General features: G+C 39.7%; 1 protein-coding gene across 1 annotated transcript in view; it reads left to right on the top strand.

The window, feature by feature from the left end:
• The window catches only part of FRMD4B (FERM domain containing 4B), a 209,913-nt gene that overhangs the window by 140,186 nt on the left and 44,933 nt on the right, over positions 1–24,794 (top strand). Inside the window, exons 9-12 of the mRNA XM_027863670.1 lie at positions 11,146–11,229; positions 14,712–14,777; positions 22,423–22,480; positions 23,622–23,708. Coding sequence (XP_027719471.1) covers positions 11,146–11,229; positions 14,712–14,777; positions 22,423–22,480; positions 23,622–23,708 — 295 coding nt within the window. The remainder of the gene's footprint in view (positions 1–11,145; positions 11,230–14,711; positions 14,778–22,422; positions 22,481–23,621; positions 23,709–24,794) is intronic.

Genomic DNA, 24,794 nt, shown 5'->3' with positions numbered 1-24,794 from the left:
TCTTTCCTTCTTTCCTTCCTTCCTTCCTTCCTTCCTTCCTTCCTTCCTTCCTTCCTTCCTTCCTTTCTTTCTTTCTTTCTTTCTTTCTTTCTTTCTTTCTTTCTTTCTTTCTTTCTTTCTTTCTTTCTTTCTTTCTTTCTTTCTTTCTTTCCTTCCTTCCTCCTTCCTTCTTTCCTTCCTTCCTTCCTTCCTTCCAGAGAGGCCCTATGGTGTGACCAATAGAGGTCCAGCTTTAGAGTTAGCAACAGCTAGTTTCAGGTCTTGCTTTTGATACAGCCTAACTATGGGATTGTAGGCCAGTCACTTTTTGTACCCTAAGTACCTCTCTAAGAACATAGGTTACAAGTGATCATGTTCCTGTTCTGTATCTGTAGTACAGAAATTTGTCCCCCAATGGGAATGTCCTTACACCAGTGAAACGGGAGAGAGAGAGAGAGAGAGAGAGAGAGAATTTTAAAAAAAATAAGAAATTGAAGCTGCTGTTGGCTGACATCAGCACCCAGGAATGATGGCATTTGTAAATGAATTTCATGTACAACTTTCTATCTTGGCATATGGAAGCCATTTGATGGAGAGAGAGTGGGAGTGGATCCCACTGCCAGTCATATCTTCAAGGGTAGAGAATGTGGATTGATTATGGAAACCTCATTCCTTTAATAGGAGGGCATTAGGAATACCATCTTATTATGTTAATAGAAACCAAGCAAAATTAACACTTCAGGAGTCCCCTTAGGCCTACTCTTTCTTGATTTTGTTCAGAGTTCTAACTTCTCATTTCTGTTGAGGGTGTCAGTTGGGAATCTTGTGGTAGAGAGAAGGGTTTGCAGTGGCCGAGGAGGGGGGAGGAAGAGTGGAAGGGAACATTGTCTGTTTTTTTTTCTTTACAGTAGCATCTCTATTTTTGGTGAGGGAAAGAAATTGTAGATCTTAGAATTTGAGTAGGGAGGGACCTTATAAAGGTCATCTGGGCAGTCAGATGTCATGATGATAGATTGAGCACTCATTGAACAGGGGAGTCATTGTTGAACCTGAGTTCAAATCTGGCCTCAGACGCTTCCTGACCCTGGGCAATTCACTTTTTTTTTTTTAAGTTTGCCTTACTTTCTTTAACTGTAAAAGGGGGGTCATGATAACATCTACCTCCCAGGGTTGTTTGAGAATCAAATGAGATAATATTTGTAAAAAGCACTTAGCACAATGCTGGGCATATAGTAGATACTTTATAAATGCTTCCTGATGTCGCTGTTATATCTAGTCCAATCCACCCTCATTTCACAGATGAAGAAAGTCAGACCCCTCAGAGGTTAAGTGATTTGCCTTTGTGTTCACCGGTATTTAATAGCAGAGTTGGGATTTGAACTCAGATCGCCTGCTTCTTACTAATAAAAGAGGTCTGAACTAGATGGTTGCTTAAGGCCTCTTGCAGCACAAAAAAATCTATCATTCTATAATCCTTGGAGATGACTACTTTTAAAAAACAAATTCTGATGAGAAAAAGTTATAAAGGGATAGAGTAACATTGCCCAGGAATAAAGGAGGGCTAGTAAGTACCATTAGTTAACATCACTAATAGTGGTGGCTCTAAGATTAAATTCTAGTTCTTTAAGTAAAAACACAAGATTAAAGGTTTGCCAGCCCATCCTGGTCTTCCTGTGATCTGGACAATGTAGTCTGTTAGTGGGGCACCAAGTGAACTAGTGTGGTAACTGCAGCACTTAATTTCTTCCTAGTATCACTACCATTCTCTTTTCTACCCTCCATTAATACTGAAAAGACTGTCCAGTAGGTACCTTCCCAATCACCAAACCATGGCCTCTTCTCTGCCCTCATCCTCCTTGACTCTGCAGCCATTATTGACATCATTGAAATCCCCTCCCCCTTTGCTGGATACCCCCTTCTGGCTTGTGTGCCACTGGCCTCATGTTTTTCTTCTTCCACCTTTCCAACTTACAGAGTCGTAGATTTAGAACTGTAAAATACGTTAGAGAGATGATTGAGTCCAACTTCCTTTTTGATGTGAACAAAGCCCAACTTCTGCCCTATCCCGCAATGAGGCGTTAATCTAGGATATGACATCAGACATTGACAGTGAATCTAGACTCCACTAAAATGTATCTCCTTCTGCAGACCTTTCCTAGTCTGCTCAGGTGTTCTGCTGGGCCCTCTGAAGCTGTTAGAGCACCCTTGGCCAAAGTGACCTTGCATCTGCTTTGGATGAGTTTTTGTATCTCCCCATTGGGAGGTAGGGTAGGAATGGTTTTACTTTTTCTTTTTCACCTTTTTTCTTTGAGGGTAGGAATTGTTTCACTTTTGTCCTTGTATCCTAACACAGTATCTGATAGTGCTGTGTTTTAATAAACTTGTTTTTATAAATTCTTAACAAATGGATTAAGCTCAGGGGTGGTTAAGAAATGCTTGCTTGATTCCTTCATTATCCGCCTCTCTGCTAGACTAGATGCCCCTCCCCTCATTTGGCCAGACTTTTCATTAAATATGGTTAGAAGTTTAAAAAAAAGGCCCAGTTTGAGGCTCACTTCAAAATTTTGGGAAACTGGAGCCTTTGGGTTTTTTTCAAATGAGAGAAACAGAGGTACTAATTCTGCTGCTGGCTTTGAGAAACTTGTCTTCTGTAGTGTCCCAGATGGATTAGTCAATAAATAACTTTCTGTTAAGTAGGTTATCTAGGGAAATCAGTATATATCTTGGGCTCCCTAGTACCTATAGCATGAGTAGATTGTCATCCTTAAGGAGAGATCAGATGCTTCCTCCTCACCACTTTGGATCCCCACTCTCCTTCCAGACTCAACTCCCGACGTCATATCCTAAGAGAAGCTTGCCTATTGCCTGCCTGCCTCTCTTGTACTTATTATCTGGGACATCACATATTTTCTGTAGGAGAATGTCAACTCCTCAAAGGCAGGGGTGCCTTGTCTTTGCATCCCTGAGGCCCAACACAAGGTGTTAGTACGTGCTGAATGAATGGTTTGGTTAATATTACACCTGTTGACCTAGCCACATTATTGCCAACTTCAGTTCTTCTGATTATTAATAATAGGAACCTTGAAAATTTTTTAACAAGCCTCCCAGCAAAAGCAGCTTAACAGGAGCTAAAACCATTGACTTGACAAATATTTCTCATTGGCAGATCAGTATGGGGCAAGGAATCTTTGGATAGCAATCTATCAGTCAATCAACAAGCATTTTAAAAAAATTACAGCCTCTGTGCTAGTGCTGGGGGTAAAAGGACCAAAATCAAACAGCCCCTTCCCTCAGAGAGCTTATATTCTAATGGAAGAGATTCTACTCACATAAATAAGTATAAACAAAATAAAGACAAAGCAATTGGCAGGGGTAGGACTAGCATATGGGTTGGGGCTGGGTCATGAAATTCTTCAGGTAGAATGGGTGTTCCTAGGGGCAGCTAGGTGGCACAGTGGATAGAGTGCCAGCCCTAAAGTCATGAAGACCTGAGTTCAAATCTGGCCTCAGACCGAACATAGCTATGTGACCCTGGGCAAGTCAGTTAACCCCAATTGCCTAAAAAAATAAATAAAATAGAATGGGGGTTCTTAACTTCCAGTCTTGTGAACTTGGTTTGTTTGTTTTTTGTATTAAAGCTATACTAAGACTTGGGTATTTTGCTAATTGTATTTTGTTTTGTTTTATTTTTTGGCTAGGCAATGGTGTTAAGTGACTTGCCCAGGGTCACACAGCTAGTAAGTGTTATGTGTCTGAGGCCGGATTTGAACTCAGGTCCTCCTGACTCCAGGGCCAGTGCTCTATTCACTGCACCACCTAGCTGCCCCTTTTTTGTTTTGTTTTGTCTGGTTTTTTTTTGGCTAATTGTATTTCAATAGAATTAGTTTCCTTTGTAATCCTATGTATTTTATTTTGTGCATTTAAACACATTCTAAGAAGGGGTCCTATACTTCAGCAGACAACCCAAGGAGTCCATGACCAAAAAAAAAAAAAAAAAGGTGTAGAAACCTTTGTAGAAGGTAGAAGTGCATGGGACCAGAGATGGAGAACATATTGCATGGACAGAAAGCTGCTAAGAAGCCTTTTTTACAATATGAATTTCCTCTTGACTACTTCATCCATGTCACTTGTGTGCCTGTTAATGGAATCATAGAAGTGTTGGAGATGAAAGAGGATTAGTTCACCTGCTTCATTTTAGCAGATGAAGAAGCTGAGGCTTAGAGAAAGAAATACATTTGCTCAGGGCCACTTAACAAAGTTTTAGACATTATTACAAGAGACCCATTGGGCCCTTAGATTACATGCGCATAGTTGTACCAATTAATTCTTACACCATTGGCATAATAACAGGTTATGAGATTATCCAGGTCAATCCTGGGATGCTTTTTAACCAGATTGGTGATATGTTGCTTATGACTTCAGATCTTTGTATATTCAAAGTACATATTACCCAGAAGGTGCAGATGTCCCATTGTAGGCAACCAGAAGCTGGGCTTTGAGATCCCCACAGAAATTGAGTTTTTGCTTTAGGAAACGTTTGTTTTTTAACTGTCCTGTAGATTCCCCACTCGGGATATGCAGCAAAAAAGCTTGAAAGAGAGCCCTCTTTAAATTGCATTTTATATAGGAAATGTTAGGGCCCACAATTTGCTAATTGCATGCACCGTCATCCACTAGCGTGTTCCCCCCCCAGCTTGGCAGGTGGCTAATTGTGCCTGGGAGTGAATAAGGGAGCCTACAATTAGGCAGGAGCAGGTGCACATATTTGCTGGGGTGGCTGTTTGCTCACAAGTGTTTGTGGGCCCAAAATTTTGCACACTTAAGAAGGAAGGGGCTATTTAGTCAGCCATGCATCTTTTTCCATGTATCTTCTAAAACTGATGTTAACAGATGTGACTCCCACCGAGGCCTTCGCAGTCAGTGGCACAGAAGTTCCATGTTTTCATGAGAGGAAGGACAGGCCACACAAGAAACAAAAAGGGAACCGAAGGGTTAAAGAGAAACATTTTCCCTTACTTGTTACCTGAATCACTTTGGCTCTCTTTGATCCGCCAACAGTAGGTCCCCAGCCAAGGCCCCCTTGGTCACTGTTTGGGCCCTGATTGTCTCAGAGTGAATGTAAGTAGCCCTTGTTTCTGTTTTGGTCAGAGAGGTCTTCCCCTCCCAGATTGATTTGTTTTGAGTAGGTAAAAGAGGCCGTTCTCTGCCTCATTTCTTACCTAGCCTGAATCACTGAATGGGTGGTTTGCCTTAGTCAATCTGAGACCTGTTAAAGACCTTAGCTTAAAAAGACCAAGGTCTCCTGCTACATCCAGGGCCATCTCCAGTCTTGCTGATCTATATCTGGCTACTGGACCGAAATGGCTCTGGAGGAGAAAGTGAGGCTGGTGACTTTGCACAGCCCTCCCTCATTTAAATCCAATTCACTTTCATGTCATGGCATCACCTCCCTGATGTCATGGTCGTCTTCGAGAACGAAGGACAGAGAACAGCAAAAATCTCTACCGCAGCAGTGGAAGGAGTCCTGGAGTTGGGCTGTAGGGGTGGACCTGGATTCAAATTCCTACTCAAAATTTTTTTTTTTATCAACTGTGTGACCTGAGGCCACTTACTTAATTTCTGTGAGACTCTTATTTCATCATCTGTAAAATGGGGATGATAGCATCAAGCTCATAGATTTAGAACCACCAGAGACTTCAGAAAGCATCTAAACTAGTTCACCCACCCTCCATTTTACAGAATCTGAAGCAGAGGACCAAAGGGCTTAAGCGATTAGCCCAAGATCATACAAATGTAGTAAGTCTCCAAGGTTGGCTTTGAAACCAGCCTGCCCTACTCTAAGTGCAATATTCTTTCCCTTCTACTAGTCACCTTCCCCTCAAAGAGTTGCTAACTTACTTAAATGAGATAATATACCCAAAATACTTTTTGCACATCTGCACATCTTAAAGCACTGTATAAATGCCAGTGATATATAAATACCTAGTCGTTCCACATTCCAGCCTATTTGATTGTGGACAGCTTCATGTCCTGGATCTTAAAAGGATCTTTGGGGAAGATCAGATAAAATTCCAGACTCAAGCTTCTCAATTGTGTATCCCTGTCATGATGTGGGAATGATTCTGGTGTCATCATTTGGAACAAGTGATCTATCTGGATTTATAGGAACAATCTCCAGCATGGACGCTTATAAACTAAGTGCTCATGCCCTCACCATTCAAATGCATGCTTAAAATAACATTTATGTTTCCATCAGAGCTTAGGAATGTTCTGTTTGAGGGTAGATTAATTTCCTGGGTGTTGATGGGAGGCAGATATCTCTGTTGAGCCTGCTAGCCTTCATGGGCTCTGGATACAGAGAACTCAGCTTCCAGGCTCTCTTCAAATAGCTGCCTACCTATCACTTACCCAAATCACTCCCTAGGTCTGCTTCTTCTGCTCAACACAATGCTTGGCACAAAGTAAGTTTATTAAGTGCTCTGCTTACCTACCTAGCTAGGTGGTACAGTGGATGGAGCCTTATTATTGGGGTTCAGAGATTAGAGCTCAAATCCTACTTTTAAAGACTTAACAGCTATTAGGGGGCAGCTAGGTGGCACAATGGATAGAGCACTGGCCCTGGATTCAGGAGGACCCGAGTTCAAATCTGGCCTCAAACACATAACACTTACTAGCTGTGTGACCCTGGGCAAGTCACTTAACCCCCATTGCCCAACCAAAAACCATAAAAAAAAAATTTTTTTTAAATTAAAAAATTAAAGACAACAGCTATTTGACCCTGGGTGGGCAAGTCTACTTAACCTTTCTTAAGCTTAGTTACTTCACTGGGTGGTTTTGAGAATCAAATGAGTTAACACATGCAAATGCCTGTTGACTTGTTTCTGAGGAGGAGGAAGAAGAGTTGTGGTGGTAGTAATAGTAGTAGTAGTGGTAGTAGTAGTAGTAGCAGCAGCAGCAGCAGCAGCAGTGGTTATGGTGGTAGTGGTGGTGGGGAGAGTGGTGGTGGAGGTAGTAGTAGTAGTAGTGGGTAGTAGTGGTGGTGGGGGTAGTAGTAGTAGTAGTAATAGTAATAATAGTAGCAGCAGCAGCAGCTGTTGTGATGGTGGTAGCAATAGAAGTGGGTAGTAGTGGTGGTGGAGATAGTAGTAGTGGTGATGGTAGTAGTAATAGTAATAGTAGCAGCAGCAGGGGTTGTGATGGTGGTAATAGTAGTAGTAGATAGTAGTAGAGGGGGTTAGTAGTAGTAATGGTGGGAGTAGGTGGTAGGGGTAGTAGCCACAGCAGTAGTTGTAGTAGTAGTAGTATCAGTTAGCATTTACATAATGCTTTAAGGTTTGCAAAACACTTTACTTGTTATTTCATTATCCTGTGAGGTAGGTGCTTCTTCTTATTCCAGCTTTACAGATAAATCTCATGCCCTTTTCCACTGTATTGCAGAAGAGATAAATCTGTTTTGATTACAAAGATGAGCAAGTTTAAACTTTTTGGAGCATTGATTCAAAAGACAGATTTAGGATAAGAATCTAAACAGAAATTAATTAATCAAGGCAAAAATGAGACAATGGTTGTCCTCAAGGAGTTTACATTCTATCACTCAATCTTAAGTAGAGCATTGAAGAAAGAGATAATGAAAATAAATATATAACCTTTGGATCATTGAAGTGACATAGAGAGAATTTTTATTTCATATACAGTAATAGGGAAGTTTGTAAGGAAGGGGGAGAGTTTTTAGGAGGAAAATAGTGAGTTCTGTTTTGGACATACTGAGTTTAAGATGTCCTGATATCCAAAAGGCAGTTGGAGAGGTGAGTCTGGCAGATAGCAGAGAGGTTAGGGCTGTATAAGTAGATTTGGTACTCATCAGCATAGAGATGAGCATGGAATCCATGGGAATCGTACAAGTGAATGAAATTGTACTGAAGGAGGAATGGGGGGAAGGGGTCCGGGACAGAGACCTAGGGGATACCCTAGGTTAATGGTTGTGCACTTGGAGGAAGATCCAGCATAGGAGACAGAGGGATTAGTCAGAAACTTCATTTAACTTCAATGTACTCTGGGCAGCTCTCTAAGATTACTTTACTGAGAAAGTGCAGACGTGTATCAATATAGTGAGTTCCTTCATACAGGAGGAGTTCCCTGTATCGTTGAAATCACCAGTCCTGTCCCTTTCCTGTCCCTATATCTGTCTTATACAGGGTTCTGGTACCATAGGAGATGCTATGTTCATGTCTTTTCAAAAGAACTCATTTTTCAACCCAAGAACACAGATTTTTGCATTAATAGGCCTCTGACAGACACACTTTATGCATTTTTAGGTAAAAAAAAATGTGAAAGAGTACATAAAATAAGTTAGGAAGGAAAAGAAATAACTGTTGTGGGTTGACAGGTGACCTTTAAAATGAACAAACTGAATTATTGTATATTTTGACATTTAGTCAGCAGAAAACCAGTTTTCCAAGACTGTCAAATCATCCCACTAAGATCTGTAATGAATAGAGAGGCTTGTGCTCATGAAGTCGTGAGTTCCAAGCAACTTGATTTGTTCAGGGATTTAGAAATCCAGATCTTTCACATGGTGAGTAGAAAGAATGATAAATTTGAATCAGAGGTTCTGAAACTACCACTTCCTGAATGGACATATGACCTATCTCAGGGTTGAATAAGGGGGCAGCTCAGTGGCACAGTGGATAGAGAGCCAAAGTCTGGAGCTCAAGAAGACTCATTTTCCTGAATTCAAATCTGGCCTCAGACACTTACTAGCTGTGTGACTCTGGGAAAGCCACTTAACCCTGTTTGCCTCAGTTTCCTCATCTATAAAATGAGCTAGAGAAGGAAATGTCAAACCATTCCCATATCTTTGCCAAGAAAACCCCAAAGGGGGTCACAAAGAGTCCTATATGACTGAAACAACTGAACAGCAACAGAAAAGTTTTCAGTATCTTTACCCATAAAAATAGAGGTTGGCTTGGAGCAGTGGTGTCAAACTGAAATAGAAATAGGATCCCTTCAGCTTAGAAAGTCACATATTAACATTATGAATGTTTTATTGTATTTTTATTTATTCTGCTATTTCCCAGTGACATCTTAACTTGGTTTGGGGAGTACTTTGGAAGAGTCTGACTCCTCCAGCCTTGAGGCTGGAGTACCTTCCAGCTCATAATCTGACTCTAGGACTTCAAGAAATAGCAACAACTCAGATTTTGGGAGAAAGGGAGGGATTGAGTATTTATAGAGCACCTACTATGCACATGTACTGTGCTAAGCACTTTACAAATGTCATCTCATTTGATCCTCACAGCAGCCTTGAGATTTTTGACATGATGCTTTGAGGAAAGAGAGAAAAATTGGAAGTGGTGATTTTTGTATGACAGAATGAATCAAAATTCCCTCATTCTTCATTAGCCTTCTTTATTATCCATCAACCTAGTCTTATGCTCAGTGTCCCAACTGTTCTGTCAATTTTGTTGTTGGCATAGGTGATATTTTATATCTGCCCTCGTCTTCCTTACTATCTGACCCGTTACCCATCTCAAGGCCCACCTCCTCTGTAAACCTTTTTTCAAAACTAATTTATTGTTGCTTTTGAGCTTCTATTTACTTTGTTGTCACTTTCCCGAAACCCAAACCATCCCTTGTTACAAAGCACACTTAAAGTAATGTAAACCGACACCATGACCATGTCTGATGTATGCCCCGTTCGGCACCTGTAGTACACCACCTTCTACTCCAAGGAAGGTATATTTACATTATCAGACCTGTGGAGTCATAACTGATCATCCCTTTGACCTGAATTCCCATGTCTTTTTAGGGCTGTTGTTGTTGTTGGTTTTGTTTTTTTTTACATTATTGTGGTTAATGGGTACATTGTCTTTTTGTCTGAGTGCTTCTCTCCATCAGTTCAAACAAGCCTTCCCAAGTTTCACCAAGCTCCTCATACCTGTGGTTTCTTACAATGCAATCATATTCCATTGGAGTCATGTTGTTCAGCCATTCCACAATCAATGGGAACCCATGTTGTTTCTAGTATTTTTCCACCACAGAAAGTATTGCTCTAAATTTTTTTTTGGTATATGTTTGCTCTTTCGAACTAATAATAGTGATGCTAATATAGATGATGATAGCTAACATTTATCCTAGTGCCTGTGGTGTGCCAGACACTGCTAAGTGCTTTACAAATATTGTCCCATATGATCCTCTCTCCCGAACCTCCTGGATCTGTATCCCTAGGATTGGGGTCAAAGGTTATGAACAATTTCTTCACTTTTCTAGTATGGTTCCACTTTAATTTTACCAGTTCACCATTAGACCAACCATGTATGGGTGTCCCTATCTTTTATCATCTTTGCCAGTTTGCTGGGTAAGGGATGAAGCATCAGAGTAGTAGGAAGCTTTCCCTCCTCATTCTCACCCTCATTAATCTCTTGCTGCTCGGAACTGCTGAAGTACTTATTGCCAATACCATTGGCTTGTGCTGGGTACGTGCTGGGTGCTTTACAAATGCTTGTTGGATTGAACTGAGTTGTTTGACCTGCTGCCTTATATCGTCTCATGTGTCTTAATAAGTGAAGGCTGAGCTCCTAGTGCAGAGTCCTTAATAATGATAACTGACACGGACAGTACTTTTAAGATTTATAAAGCGTTTTGCAGACATCTTCTGTATCCTGCTCTCTTCTGTTGTTATGTAAATAATTATAGATGCCCAATGAATGCTTTTTGGATGACTGCATTATTAATAATAATAGCTAACATGTATATAGCCCTTAAGGTTTGCAAAGCACTTTATATGCATTATGTTGGTATCCTCACAACTACCCTGCAAGGTGGTTGGGGCAAGTATTATTATCCCTACTTTACAGATGAAGAAATCAAGGCTGAGAGAGATTAAGTCATTCAACCAAGGTCCCACAGCTAGTAAATGTCAGAAATAAGTATTGACCATCGGGGCCACAGTTGAAGTTCTTTTGACTTCATCCTGCTGACTTATTCATTCTCTCTGTTTACTAATAGCTTTGCCCACGTGACATAGCCAAAAGAATCCTAGTTTTATGACACGATGCTGTGTAAAAGAACCATTTCCCAGAGGCTGTTGCTTTCATGATTATAAACATCAAAAACATTTTATTTCTGACCACGAGGCTCATCATTGTGTCTTGCTTTTATTTTCAGTGATGACAATGCCAGGAAAGACTTAAAAACCCTGCCCGCATTTCCTACCCAGACGCTTCAGGAGCACCCATCCCTTGCTTATTGGTAAGTCACATCAAGACGCAAACACAGTGAGTCAGCAAAGATTTGGCCAGTACCTTCTGTGTGCCAAGCACTGTGCTAAGGGCTGGGCAAACAAAACTGGAAAAGAAAGAGTCCTTGCCTTCAAAGATCTTACAGTCTACTGAGGGCAGATAACCCACAAGACCAAATCTGTTCAGAGCTGAATATTTTTCATGGGATTGAAAATAGAAAAAAAATGTGGAAGACATCATGGGTCAGATGATGCCTGATCTCAGAAAATCAAATGGGCTATCAAGGAGAGCATGTAAACATTGGGATTTCCCATAGAAATTCCTCCTCCTACTTGACCCTTTTCTAGGTCCATGGCTTTGATTTAGACTTGCTAGGGATTGCTATGTAGTGGTTACTGGTAAAGTTCTTGGTAAAAAAAGAGTTGAATGTATTCATAGGGTGGTAGAGCTGGAAAGGGAGAGACCTTAGCAATTGTCTATTCCAACTTGCTTGTTTTACAGATGAGGAAACAGAGGCCCAGAAAGCTAGGAGGCAATTCTTTTTTTTCTTTCTTTCTTTAAGTGACTTGCCCGGGGTCACATAGCTAGTAAGTGTCTGAGGCCAAATCTGAACTCAGATCCTCCTGATTCCAGGGCTGATGCTCTATTCGCTACACTATCTAGCTGCCCCAGCAATTCTTTATAAAGTACTGAAAAGAACCTTACTATGTGCTACTAAATGAACAGGATGCTTGGTAGCTGGGCAAACACTCTGTAATAAGACCTGATTGTATTAAATTTAATAAAAAATATGGTAAGGTGTCCATGTATTTAATAAACTGTTTTAGAATATCAGCCTAAGAAGGGACATCAGTGGCTGCGTGGTGCTCCCCGTCCCTGACACAGTATGACGGTGAGCAAGTCATTTAACCTGTAATGACCTCATTTCCTCATCAGTTAAAAACAGAGATTGGACCGTGTGATCTCTGTGGCCCCTTGGGACTCCAGATCCATGATCCTCTGACACTATGAGCCCAGGCAAATGCCCCTCCAGCCTTTGCTTTAAATAATTTCAGTGCTTCAGAATCCATGATCTTCTGAGGTGGCCTGTTATCTTTTTGGGCAGTCCTGGTTCTAAGAAAGGTATTCCTGACACCAAGCCTAGATCAATCTTCCTGGAACCTAGACTCATTCCATAGCTCCTAGTTCTACCTTGTATGGTCAATTAGAGCAAGCCTAATCCTTTTCACACGTCAGAGCCTTGTCTATATTTCAAGAGAGCAATCATCTTTTCTGTGTCTTCTCTTTCCTGCACAGAACTTCCACCAGTTCTTAACCTAGAGGTCCTCAAGGGTCCATTAATAGATTGCAGGGGGTCCATGAACTTGAAGGGGGAAAAAAAATTACATCTTTATTTTTCATCGACCTTTGGTTTCCTTTGTAATATTATGTATTTTATTTTATGCATAAAAAGACATTCCTAGAAGGGAATTCTAGACCTGATCGGACAACTTAAAGGGGTCCATGACCCTGCTTTTTAAAAGACTGTTCATGTCATGAGCCTAAAACACTTTCAATAACTCAGTTGCCTTCTTCTAGACACTCTCCATTGTCTCCCTGAAGTGTGGCATCTAGAACCAAACAGTGTATCTCTAAGTAATTAATACCAGAAGCCTAAGTCATTTCTCAGATTCCGTGTCACACACATTGATGCCTCATAATGAACTTGAAATCTACTAAAATCCTCAATTCTCCATTAATCTGCAAGTATTAAGTACTTACTGTGTGCCAGGAACTCTGCTGTTTTGTGAATATAAATATAAAGACAGAAGCAAGCCTTACTTGCAGTGAACTTATATTCTAACAGAAGAGATAGCAAAAACATATACAAATCAATGCCACATAAATAAATGAAATAAAATAAAGTAGTTTTGAAGGGAGGGCACTCAAAATTTGGGGGAGCAGGGAGCCAGAAAGGTTTCCAGCATCTTTTTTTTTTTCTTTTTTTGGTGAGGTAATCAGGGTTAAGTGACTTGCCCGAGGTCATACAACTAAAGTGTCAAGTGTCTGAGGCCAGATTTGAACTCGGGTCCTCCTGACTCCAAGGCCGGAGCACTATTTACTGTGCCCCCTAGCTGCCCTGATTTCCAGCATCTTAAAGGAAGAGAGAGATGGGTGTTTGGAGGTAAAAGTAAGGAGAGAGTGTATTCTAGGCATGAAGGATGGGCAGGCCTAAAGACAAGAAATGGAGGATTGGTGGTAAGGAAGAGAGGGAAGGACAGTTTGGCTAGATCACGGAGTACGGAAAGAGGAGTCATGTCTGATGAGGTTAGAAAGGGGTTGTGGGTCCGGGTTGTGAAAAGTTTTAAGAACTTAACACTGGAGTTTATATTTTATGTTGGAGCAATAGGAAGCCACTGGCATCCACTGAGGAGGGGAACTCACTTAAGGAAAATCAGTTGCCAGCACTGTATAGGTTGGACTGGAGTAGGGAGAAACTTGGGGACAGGGAGGTCAATTAGGAGGCAGCTGCAATCACATAGGTAAGAGGCGATAAGAACCTGAACTAAGGTGTTTAGTCACGTGAGTAGAGGGAAGGGGTCTGATGCGAGAATGTTGTGGAAATAGAAACAATATTGATTTGGCCACTGAATGCATATGTGGAGAGAGGAAGAGTTTGATTCCCCCCCCCAATTGTTTACCTTTGGACTTGGTTTACTTGTTTGTATTTTCACTGTATCCATAGAATAGTTTTCTAGATAATATGCAATCTCTCCCCATTATTCATGACAAATGACTGAATTTTGTTTTCTTCAAAACTTCAAACTATGAAAGTGGAAACAAAAAAATTACATGTTAAGAAGATACTACCTTCTGTTGATTACTTAGTGGGTGGTGAGAATTGTTAAGCAATGAGGTTGAAAACTCTGTAAACCATAAGCTACCAACTCAAACCAATCACCAAAGTTAGCTAATGCAGTTCTCCACCTAGTATCTTATCTGCCTCCAGAAACTGAGTTGGGGGTCGGGGTGGGGGAGGGATTTCCTGTTAAAACTTTGGAATGTGAGGAATACTCCCAATACAAAGAAGAATGGTGTTTGCTGACCCAAGTGGGAGAATTTGGACTGTTCTTTGGCAATCAGGTTTTTATCAGAAGATCTACATGAGAAATAAAGGGGGATAGAGGAGAAATGCTAACATACCTAAATATTTCAGGAGCTGTGCGGGACCTGTCTTTGGGTAGAATATTCAGGTTGCTTTTTCCCATTGAACCTTTTCAATCCCTCTGGTCTCATCCCGGAAGTAGCATTATAATGGGATTTCCCTCTGCTGGAGAAATTTCTCTGTCTGAGCCACCCTGACAAATCTGCAAAGGACTTTCGTTTGTGTGTTTGTTTTAACAAAATAAAGGTTTTCTGTTCCCTGAGCTGGGGATCAGGAAATTGAGACATCACTTTATATAAAAAGCATAAGCTCCATGTATTTTTTATTGATTTTTTTTTTTTTTACAGTGAGGACAGAGTAATTGAACATTATCAAAAAATCAAAGGTTTGACTCGAGGACAAGCAATTGTTAGGTGAGTATTTTTTTTTCTCTTTCTCTTTACATATGAGTTGTCATTTCCTTATTTTGGATGTTCACTTACATAAGTAGAAATAATTTGTCACTAAATTTTTCAGTCAGCCATATATCATACTATTCATGGCAAGGAAGCACAAATTGGGAAAGATTTCTTTCCTTTTTTCTTTCTTTGCTTCCTTCCTTATTTCCTTCCCATTTTCCTTTCTTTCCTTCCTTTCCTCCTTCCTTCCTTCTTAAATTTAATAGCCCATACTCCTATAGAGAGGAGAGATATCTTTCATTTGTTTCTTTCTATATATGCAGATTTGTTACCTGTTTTCAGGGACCAAGATTCTTGGTCGCCTTGCAATTAATTCCAGTTTAGCTGCTTTCAAGTGGTGTTCTCATTTCCCTTGTAGTCATTATTACTCTTATCATTTCATAAAGGTCTCGCCACTTTCTCTGAATTCCTTATAATCATTATTTCTTGTGTACAAGGTATTCATTGGGAGATTTTTAGAGAATGTGGTGTTTTTTTGGTTTTTTTTAGTACAAAGTACACTGGATATTTTTGGTTTGTATTACACCTTCTCAATTAGTTTTTATCACTTACCATGGTATATTTCTTTCTCATTACTAGAGTTGCTATCTATTTGTTAGAAGGTAATTTGGTGCCCTGAATTTGACATTGAAGCAATTCCTTTATTTCTTAAAATTAAAAGAAAAATTTTTTGTTCTTATATCACCTAGGTTTCCTAATCTATCCCTCTCTACTGTCTCTTCCAGAGAAATTGTTCCTTATAACAAAGGGAGGGGGGCAGAGGAAGCAGTTTAACAAAACTAATCAACACTAATCATGCGATTATATCTAGTATTCCATGCCCGTTATCCCCCACCTTTGGGAAACTAGGGAAGTAGGTCCATCCTCAATTGTTTTGATCTTTTTTAGGTCAGAGAGTTCAATTTCAGTTGTTTTGTGGCACTTCTTTCCATTTGCGTAGCTGGAATCGTAGATATGCTATTTCTAGTTCTACTTACTTCACTTTGCATCAGTTTGCATGTCTTCCCATGTTTCTCTGTATTCATCATTTAGAATGGAGCAATATTCAGTTGCACTGACATACTAGCTTTAGCTGTTCCCAAATCAATGGGCGTCTATTTTGTTTCCAGGTCTATGCTATCACCAAAAAAAAAAAAATGCTACTCTAGGTATTTGTGTGTCTATGAGACCTTTCTAATCGTCGCCCTTCTTGGAATGCCTAGCAGGCCATCCAAAGAGGATGAACATTTTAGTCAGTTTCTTAGAATAATTAGAAATTACTTTACAGAGTGGTTGGACAAACTCATAGGCCCACCAAGAATGCGTTAGTGTACCCATCTTTCCCCAACCCCTCCAACAATGAAAATTCCCATCTTTTGACATCTTTGCCAATTTGCAAGGTGTAAGGTGAAACCTACCAGTTGTTTTGCTTTGTATTTATCTTACATATTCCCCCACCACCAACCCTCAAATAAAGGATAGATCATGAGAGAACCAAAACACTGTTTTGTAGTATCATAACAGCTAAAATCACAGACACTGTCTGGGCCGCTCTATACTCCTTTCCTCAGTTTAATCTCATGTTTTATCAGAACCCGCCTACTACAGTATGCCTTGACCATGGCCTACTTATTCAAGAAACAAATAAGATTAGCTGTCCTGTTTCTACAGTTAGTTTCTTAGCATACTATCTGTTTGTTGTTTTGTAAAATATGACTGTATATTTGGGCTAAGAACATTATTTTAAAAGGACATTTGGTTATACTTAAGAGTCTTTCCTAGGATTTTGAACTGGAAGGAACCTTGTCTAATTCCTTCATTTTATAAATAAGGAAGCAGGCCCAGAGAGTTCAAATAATTTACCCAAGGTCACAAAGCTGGCTGTGTCCCCTGCCTCTGGGCTTCCCCAGTCCTTCAAATCTCAGCAAAAAAAAAATGTCACCTTAGTACTTGGAAGCTTTTCTCAATCCTCCTTAGGCTTAGTACCTTCCCTGTGAGACCATCCACAATTAACCCTGCACTAGTTGTTTGAATAGTGTTACCTCCCATTAAACTGTGAGCTTCTAGAGACCTGGGACCATTTCCTCTCTTTGAATCCCCAGTGGCTTAGCACAATACCTAGCAAATTCTATATGGTAGGCACTTAATAGATGTTTGCTGACTTGACTTGACCAAGCTAAGTCATTTGCAGCACTAAAGATTCAAACCCACATTCTTAAATTCCAGTCTCTTTTATTGTTTTTGTAAAAAAAAAATTTTTAATGTTATGAACTTGACAAACATCAGTGAACGTTAATATCTCACAATATACAGAAGAACATTAAAAGAAGATTATGTATGTAAAACTGCATCTCTGCTATGTATAGCTTAGGTTTTTTATATGCTTGAAACTTAAAATTCCAACAGTTCCCAGATCATATCTGTCCCCTTCAGAATCTCATTTTGTTCTTTCTTATTGATTTTTCTAATGATTCAATGATGTTCTCTCTCTTTTTTTTTAATATCACTGTTACAGTCTCACTGATCTTCCCCAGTTCTCCTCCTTCCCCCCCAAAAATACTTAAAGCCCTCCTTGGCAACAAATACATAGTTACATAAAACAAATTCACAAATTGGCCATGTCTGGAAATGTCTGTCTTACTCTTCGCCTGGTCCACCCATCTCTGCCAAGAGGCAGGAAGCACCCATCTTTTATCACTGTTTTGAAGTCAGGATTGGTCATTTTGGTATTCACAGTTCTTTTACTTTATAGTTACAATGTTGCAGTCATTGTTGACTTGAATATGTTGTTTTCTTAATTCCCATTCACTGTGTCAGTTCATACAAGCCCTGTCAAGCTTCTCTTAATCCATCCCTTTCCTCATTTCTTTTTTTTCCTTCCTCTCTTCTTTCCTTTCTTCTTCTCACCCTCTCTTCCTTCCTTTTGTTATTTTTTTTTTTTTTGAGATTGGGTCTCCCCATCCCACCCAGGTTGGAAATACAGCAGCCCCTAACCTTTCCAATCTTACAGCTGATCAGCATGGAAACTAACTTGGGCCAGTTTACTCCTCCCATAGGCAGCTCAGTGTCTCCCCCTCCTTCCCCTCACCCCACTCCTGGGGCCGCACCAGGTTCATACCAGACGTTGTGTGGACAGCAATCAGTTTTAACCCTACTGTTCCTCAGAACTCCTGAGCCCAAAATCCACTGGTTTCAGCCTCCCTCATAGCAGGAATTACAGGAATGTACCAACATGCCCAGCCCTTTCATAATTTCTCACATAATATCCCATTACATTCATATGTTCATCCATTTGCCAATTAATAAGCATTTCTTTATCTCCAGGTCTTTGCTACAACAAAAAAATGCTGCTATAAATATTTTGTACATATGAGTCCTTCACAGATGCACCAGCAGTAAGCACAGTGGTGTGTGTCCTCCCACATCCCCTCTAACAGTTGTCATTTTTCTTTGTTGTCAACTTTGCCAATCTTAGGGATGTGAGGTGGGACTTCTGAATTATTTTAATATGCATTCATCTTATTATTAGTGATCTGGGGCATTTTTAACAACAACAATAGCAGTAGTTATCATTTGTAAAGCTTCATTTTGCGTAGTGCTTTTCTTATGTTATCTCATTTGATCCTTACAACAACCCTTTGAGGTTTTTGTTGTGGTGGTTTAGTCATTTCAGTCATGTCTGATGTTTTGTGACCCCATTCAGGGTTTTCTTGGCAAAGATATTGGAGTGGTTTGCAATTTCCTTCTCCAGCTCATTTTACAGATGAGAAAACTGAGGCAAACAGGGTTAAGTGACTTGCCCACAGCTAGTGTGTGAAGGCCAGATTTGAACTCAGGTTTTCCTGACTTCAGGCACTCTATCTGCTGTACCACCTAGCTGCCTGATTCCTTTTGATATAGCTACTCTTGTTATCCCCATTTTAAAGATGAGTAATCTAAGGCTGAGAGAAATTAAGTGACTTATCCAGAGTCACAGCTAAATATAAGTTTCTTAGGCTGAATTTGAACTCAGGTCTTCCTGACTCCCAAGTGTCTTATACTCTATTCCCAATACCACCTAGCTGCCTAGATGGAGTTTATTGTAGTATATGGTGTGATTTGTTGATCTAAACCTAATTTCTTCCAGACTGCCTTCCAGTTTTCTTGACAGTATTTTCTTTACTCCAGTGTACTACCGTGTTTGATTGCTTTTTCATCTTGTGTACCCAATCGGTTTCACTGATCAACTTTTCCATTTGTTACCAGTACCAAATAGTTTTTATGAATACTGTTTTGTTGTATAGTTTGACATATAGTGCTGCTAAACCCCCTTCTTCTCCCTCTTTTTATTTCTATTCCCTGTAAGGTTCTTGACTTTCTGTTCCTTCAGTCAGATGAATTTCGTTATTCAGTAATCTTTCCAATATGCCGTGCTGCCCCTCTTCATCCTTGATGACTGAGGTGTTAACCCAACGTTTCATAGCAGAATATTTATCTACTTCCTACCCAGTCACTTTATTTCTCAGGACCATCTTTACAGATGGTTCAGGGGTTCAGGATCTCTTCCAGCTGTAAATCTATGATCTTCTAATAGTTGGTATTTTGACAAGTCTTTGGGTCCAAGGGAACCTTGTCCTTTTTGGATACAATTCCTGGGGTATCACCCACCCTATGGCTGCCTGAGGAAATTCTCCAAGACTTTGGATTATAAATGAATTATGGATTGACATCAATGGAGGAATTTTCCACTGGGAGCTCCCCATACTTTTGAACTCTGAGGTTAGCCCTCCCCCACCTTCAAATAGAGATAGCTGTGAGATGGGTCTTTTTAGGCAGAACCAAAAAGTGGTTTAGAATGGCTACTCTATAAGGATGTCATTTTTTAATCTCAGTATCAGATTACTTACCTTTCCAGGTCCTTTTCATATTTTCAGTATCATTTCTTCAGTGTGTCTACTCCCCAGGCAAGATAAACTTAGATCAAACCTGAGGTTCCTTTAAGTTGAGGGAGAGGATAGTGTTATAAAGATGACCCCAGACCCAGTTCCAAAGACTGATGTCTCAAAGACTTTTTATTAAAGTGGTTGAAGTGCGCCATTTCAATTCTCAGGAGAAGTGGGTGCACGTCCTTGTGAGGAAAGAAATGCACGTGGTAAAAGAAGCCAGGACAATCTTTGTAGTTAGTAATTGCCTAACTCCTCCCTTCTGGATCAGGATTCATCCTAATCCTTCTGGGTTACAATCTTCCTTATATTCCCCACCCCTAACATACACTATGTGCCTAGAATTGTGCTATCACCCCCCCATCCCCCCCACCCCTCGACAGAGAAGTTAGCCTATCTGTGCTGATTTCTTATCTACTTATGTGGAAACTTAACTCTTTCATTTCTCACAGGTAGCATGTAGTCAAGGTATCGGAGAATAACTCATTTTTCCCTGTCAGTAAAACGGGCTTTTCCTCTGATGCCGAATTACATAATTTTGAGAATTATAGGGTATCATCAAGGGCAAAATGGAATGTTGAAGGCGAGCATTCTTAAATGTTTTGTATCAAAAAGCAAAAGACGCTGTCATCAGAATGACCAATCTTAGGTCCAGAGAAGAGATGAGAAAATACAGCCTTCCTTCCTGCTGGGCTGAAGTTAGGATGAGGCTGTAGCTATGGGTGGGGAATGTTGTATATACTGTCAAAAACAGTCAATGTTTTGATTAGTTTGTTGAATTCATGTTGATTTTTTGTTATTGTTGTTTTTGTCTTTTTAAATATCTGTCACAAGGGATGACTTGTTGGGGAGAAGAGAAAGAAAGCACATTTTTCCGAATGATTGTGAAGAGTTTCAAGGAGCCATTTATGCACTTGGACATGATTGGACTTTAGGGAACTAAAGGGAGGATGTTTTATTTGGCGGAGTCCCATCTCTTGAATTACCTTCCTTTGCTGTTCTTATAAAACTCACAATGATACACTAAGAAATCCATTTTTATAAAAACAGGCACCCTACCCTGGTAGTCCTTGTGAATTCTGTACTTGGATTTTGAATACATTAAAATGTTTAAAATGAGCTTCTCAGTTCTGTCCATTGAATTAAGGTTGTAGCCATTATCATTACCCAATTATGGAAAACTATTATCATAACAACAGCAACAATAATAAAAACTACTTAGCGGTCTACAAAGTGCTTTACAAATATTACCTCATTTTATCCTCACAACCCGGGGAGGTATTACTATTATTGCTAGTATTATTATTATTATTATTATTATTATTATCCTCATTTTACAGATGAGGAAACTGAGAGACCTACTACCATGACTTTCATGTAGTAGATGTTCAATAAATGTTTGTTGAATAAAATAATGAATATTTCCAAACCTAAAATCATATGATCACAAGTTATAGAACCAGAAGAGATTTTATCATCTAGTCTTATTCTTTTCATTGTGAAGAAGAAAAAAAAATAACAAGGCTGAAAAGTAGAGAGCTTTCCCTAAGGTCCCATCACTGATGAGAACTTGGGTCCTTTGATTCCAGATTTACCTTTTTCAAGTGCTTCTTACTTAATAGTGACAGAATAATCCCTTGGGGTTTTATTTATGCTGATATTCACATCTATTCCTGGTCACTTCCTGACTCTGAGTCCAGATCCTCTCTTCTAGTTTCCTTCACCTCGAAGGCCACCACTTCATCTCTGTCAGTTATAATTCTTCTCATCCTTCAGAGCCTGCTACAAATTCTACCTCCATCACTAACCAGATGTGCTCCCTCCCTAATGTAATCCCCAAAGCTCATTATTTATACCTCTTCTCACATTTATCATTTTTTAAATGTGTAGTACAGTTATTTATGTGCTGGTCTTTTCCTCCCTCATTGTTATAAAACCTCCAGAGCAGAGATTGCATAATCAGAGATTCCCCGAGTTATACCTCAAAGCCTGTCTGGTCCAATGCTGCCTGAACAAACCTCCTCCGTGCCAACATGGTTCCTTTACTCATTTTTGTATCATCTAAAGGTTTTAGCACTGTGCCTCGTGCTGGGCGCTATATAAATACTGGATGGATGAATTTGCAAAGCACTTTTGACTTTGAGTAAAAGCAAAATCTGAGAGTCGCTATATGGGACATGGCGGCTTTTGGTCACTGGGAACATGGCACTACAAGTTGAAATCTGTTAACAGCATAAATATTGCATGATATTTTCATTAATACTTCTTTGCTTTGTTCAGTCATAATCACACCATCACCAAGAACTGGTTGTCTTCTAGATTTATAATAGGAAAATTTTCCATACCAGAGGTATTCCATGTTTTTGATAAAGCAGCCCTTTCCTTGATACGTCAAAAAGAACACTTCTAAAGGTCTTTCTGAAACTGAAGTTTTGTTCTCAACTTCCTGAAATTTTGATAAGCCAAAATACATTACTGACCGGAAAGTTTTATTTTATTACAACTTGGGTAAGAGACGTTAGTCATGGCAGCTGGCACATCTGTGGGGGCCGATAAAGTATGCACAGGAAAGCTGACCATGGCATATCACACCCCGATGTCATTTGCATCTTTCAGTGGTCACTTGAAATAATTTTACTTTTATTACTCTAATAGAATTAATTTCTACAAAAATAATGAAATATACTGATTTTCTGCAGGTATATGAAAATAGTAGAAGCTCTGCCTACTTATGGAGTCCATTACTATGGAGTGAAGGTAAATATATTTTGACAAAATTTTATATGTAACTTTTCTAAATTGCTAAACTGCAAAACAGTTTTACAAATGTCAGAATCCCAGGTATTGCTTTATTTATTTATTTATTTATTTATTAAGAACTATTAAAAGAAATAGCCCAACTTCTAGGAAATGTTGTGATAAAACAATATTTTTAGAGTATTTCTGGATATAAAAATAATTTTCAGTTTATTTTAAATGGATTGTTATTGTCTAATGCCTCTTCTGTTAGATTCTTAGTAGATGTCCGTGGATTTTATGACAATGGATAATCTGTTAAGATTTGTAGAGTATAAAGTAGAAACTAATGCTTATTTTACCTGACAATCAGAAGTAATCCTTTCTGGTTAGTAAAGAGTAACTGGTTTTTGTTTGCAGTGAGGCTTGTCTACTAGATTGTAATCTCTCTGAAGGTTGTGACCCTACCATATTTAACTTGTCAGAGGTGTGCCAGGAAATGTTTAACAACTGACCCCAAAAAATGTATGCATGGCATACCTTTAAGTTTAACTAGCTTTAAAGTTAAAGTTTAATGCATTATCTGCATTATTAACATTTTCTCCAAGTCTAGAGACTTTTTAAAGTCTAGGCAATCAAGAAAGCAATAAATCAAGCCCTGTTTTATAGCTTTTGCTTAGTCCTGAGGTGTAAATGCTGGCACTGAAATTTAATGATCAACTTCCCCGAGCCGGTTAGAGCTTGCTCCAGCACACCCTGCTTGTGGTTTCCCTAACATCCAGCACTGTGTTTTGTACATACTGAACTGAGCAAACCTTCATTAAATACTTACTATATTCTCTCTCTCTGGGAGAGCAAGAAGACCAAAGGACTTCTGTACTCTATTGAATTTGCTAAGCATTTCATTTCTGTTTGGCCAAAATAATAATAATACTTTGTTATTCAGAGCATTAAAGGGGGACTTAAAGGGGATGAGATCATATTTGTCAAGCGCTTTCTAAACCTTAAGCCACTATATAAATGCTGGCTGCTGCCAGAAAACTAAAAGAATGGATTTGTTTTCTGTACTTCAAAGCTACTAATACTTGAAGGATGGAGTAGCTCCATCTCTGAAGGGCTGGCTTTACTTGCTTCTCATAGTTTTTCTTCCCCCATTTTGTAGGATAAACAAGGGATTCCTTGGTGGCTCGGGATTAGCTATAAAGGAATTGGCCAGTATGATTTACAAGATAAAGTGAAGCCTCGAAAGGTAAACCTGACTTGTTTTGAATGATTTTGAGAAAAAAATGGCTAAAACCTTTTGAACCATACAGGAAGTGAAAGTCACATGGCGGGTTTTGGTTCCTCCATGGTACAGGGGAACAAGACCTGAATTCAGATCCCGCCTTGAGTGCTTCCTCTTTATGTGACTTTGGACAAATCATTTAATTCCATCTGAGCCTTCATCTCCTCAGCTATAAAATAAGGAGACTGGTCTGGATGGTTTCCCTTTCAGCCCAATCCTAAGGTATGTTAAAGGCATGGGTTCAGAGGGAACATGAGACAGGTATAAAACAGGGCCCCATTTTGTGGCAGCATGGTGTAGACCTTGCTGGGGTCTGGGAAGCCTATGGAGCCCTTTTCAGAATAATGTTTGTAAACACAGAACTCTATTGAAATGAAGGTGGGATTCTTAAAAACAAACCACTGCCAGGTTAAGATCCCCTGTGATAGTGGGGAAAAAACAATGACCCTTGGTGTCTGGTCCTGAGCAAGTCACCTCATTTCTGGGCCTTATCATCCTCACCTATAAAATAGTTAATAATGCCCACAGTGCCCACCTCACAGGGTAATTATGGGAGGACTTTTTTTGTCACTCATAAAGCACTCCATGCACTTGAATGGTGCTTATTATAAGCCACGTTTTTTAAAAAAAGGAAATAGTTCTGAACTCACCATATGAGTAATAGACCTGCTTTGCTTTGGCTGTTGGCCAATCATTGTCACCCAATAAGAGCCAATGGAAAGGAGTAAACTGTCAGTGGGATGGAAGAGCAGGCTGACATCCGCCATCTTGGCGTCATTTTGGCATGAACACAGTTCGTTGCTATTTAACATATATTAAAGTGCCTACTATGTGCTGTGTGCTGGAGATATAAAAATAAGACAATCCCTGATCTCAAGGAGCAAACATTTTCTTGGTGGGGGAGGGGTACAACACGTTCCTAGACAGAGAGGACAATATAAAATCTATACTATAAAGGTATTTCCAGAGGAAGAGAGAGTGAACAATGGAGAAGATCAGGGAAGGCCTCAAGGAGGAGACTTAGAAGAAGATAGGGGTTTTGTGAAGTAG

Source organism: Vombatus ursinus, unplaced genomic scaffold (assembly GCF_900497805.2).
Source record: "Vombatus ursinus unplaced genomic scaffold, bare-nosed wombat genome assembly UNPS02014773.1, whole genome shotgun sequence".
Taxonomy (NCBI): Eukaryota; Metazoa; Chordata; class Mammalia; order Diprotodontia; family Vombatidae; genus Vombatus; species Vombatus ursinus.
This window is presented reverse-complemented; position numbering and strand designations above follow the sequence as displayed.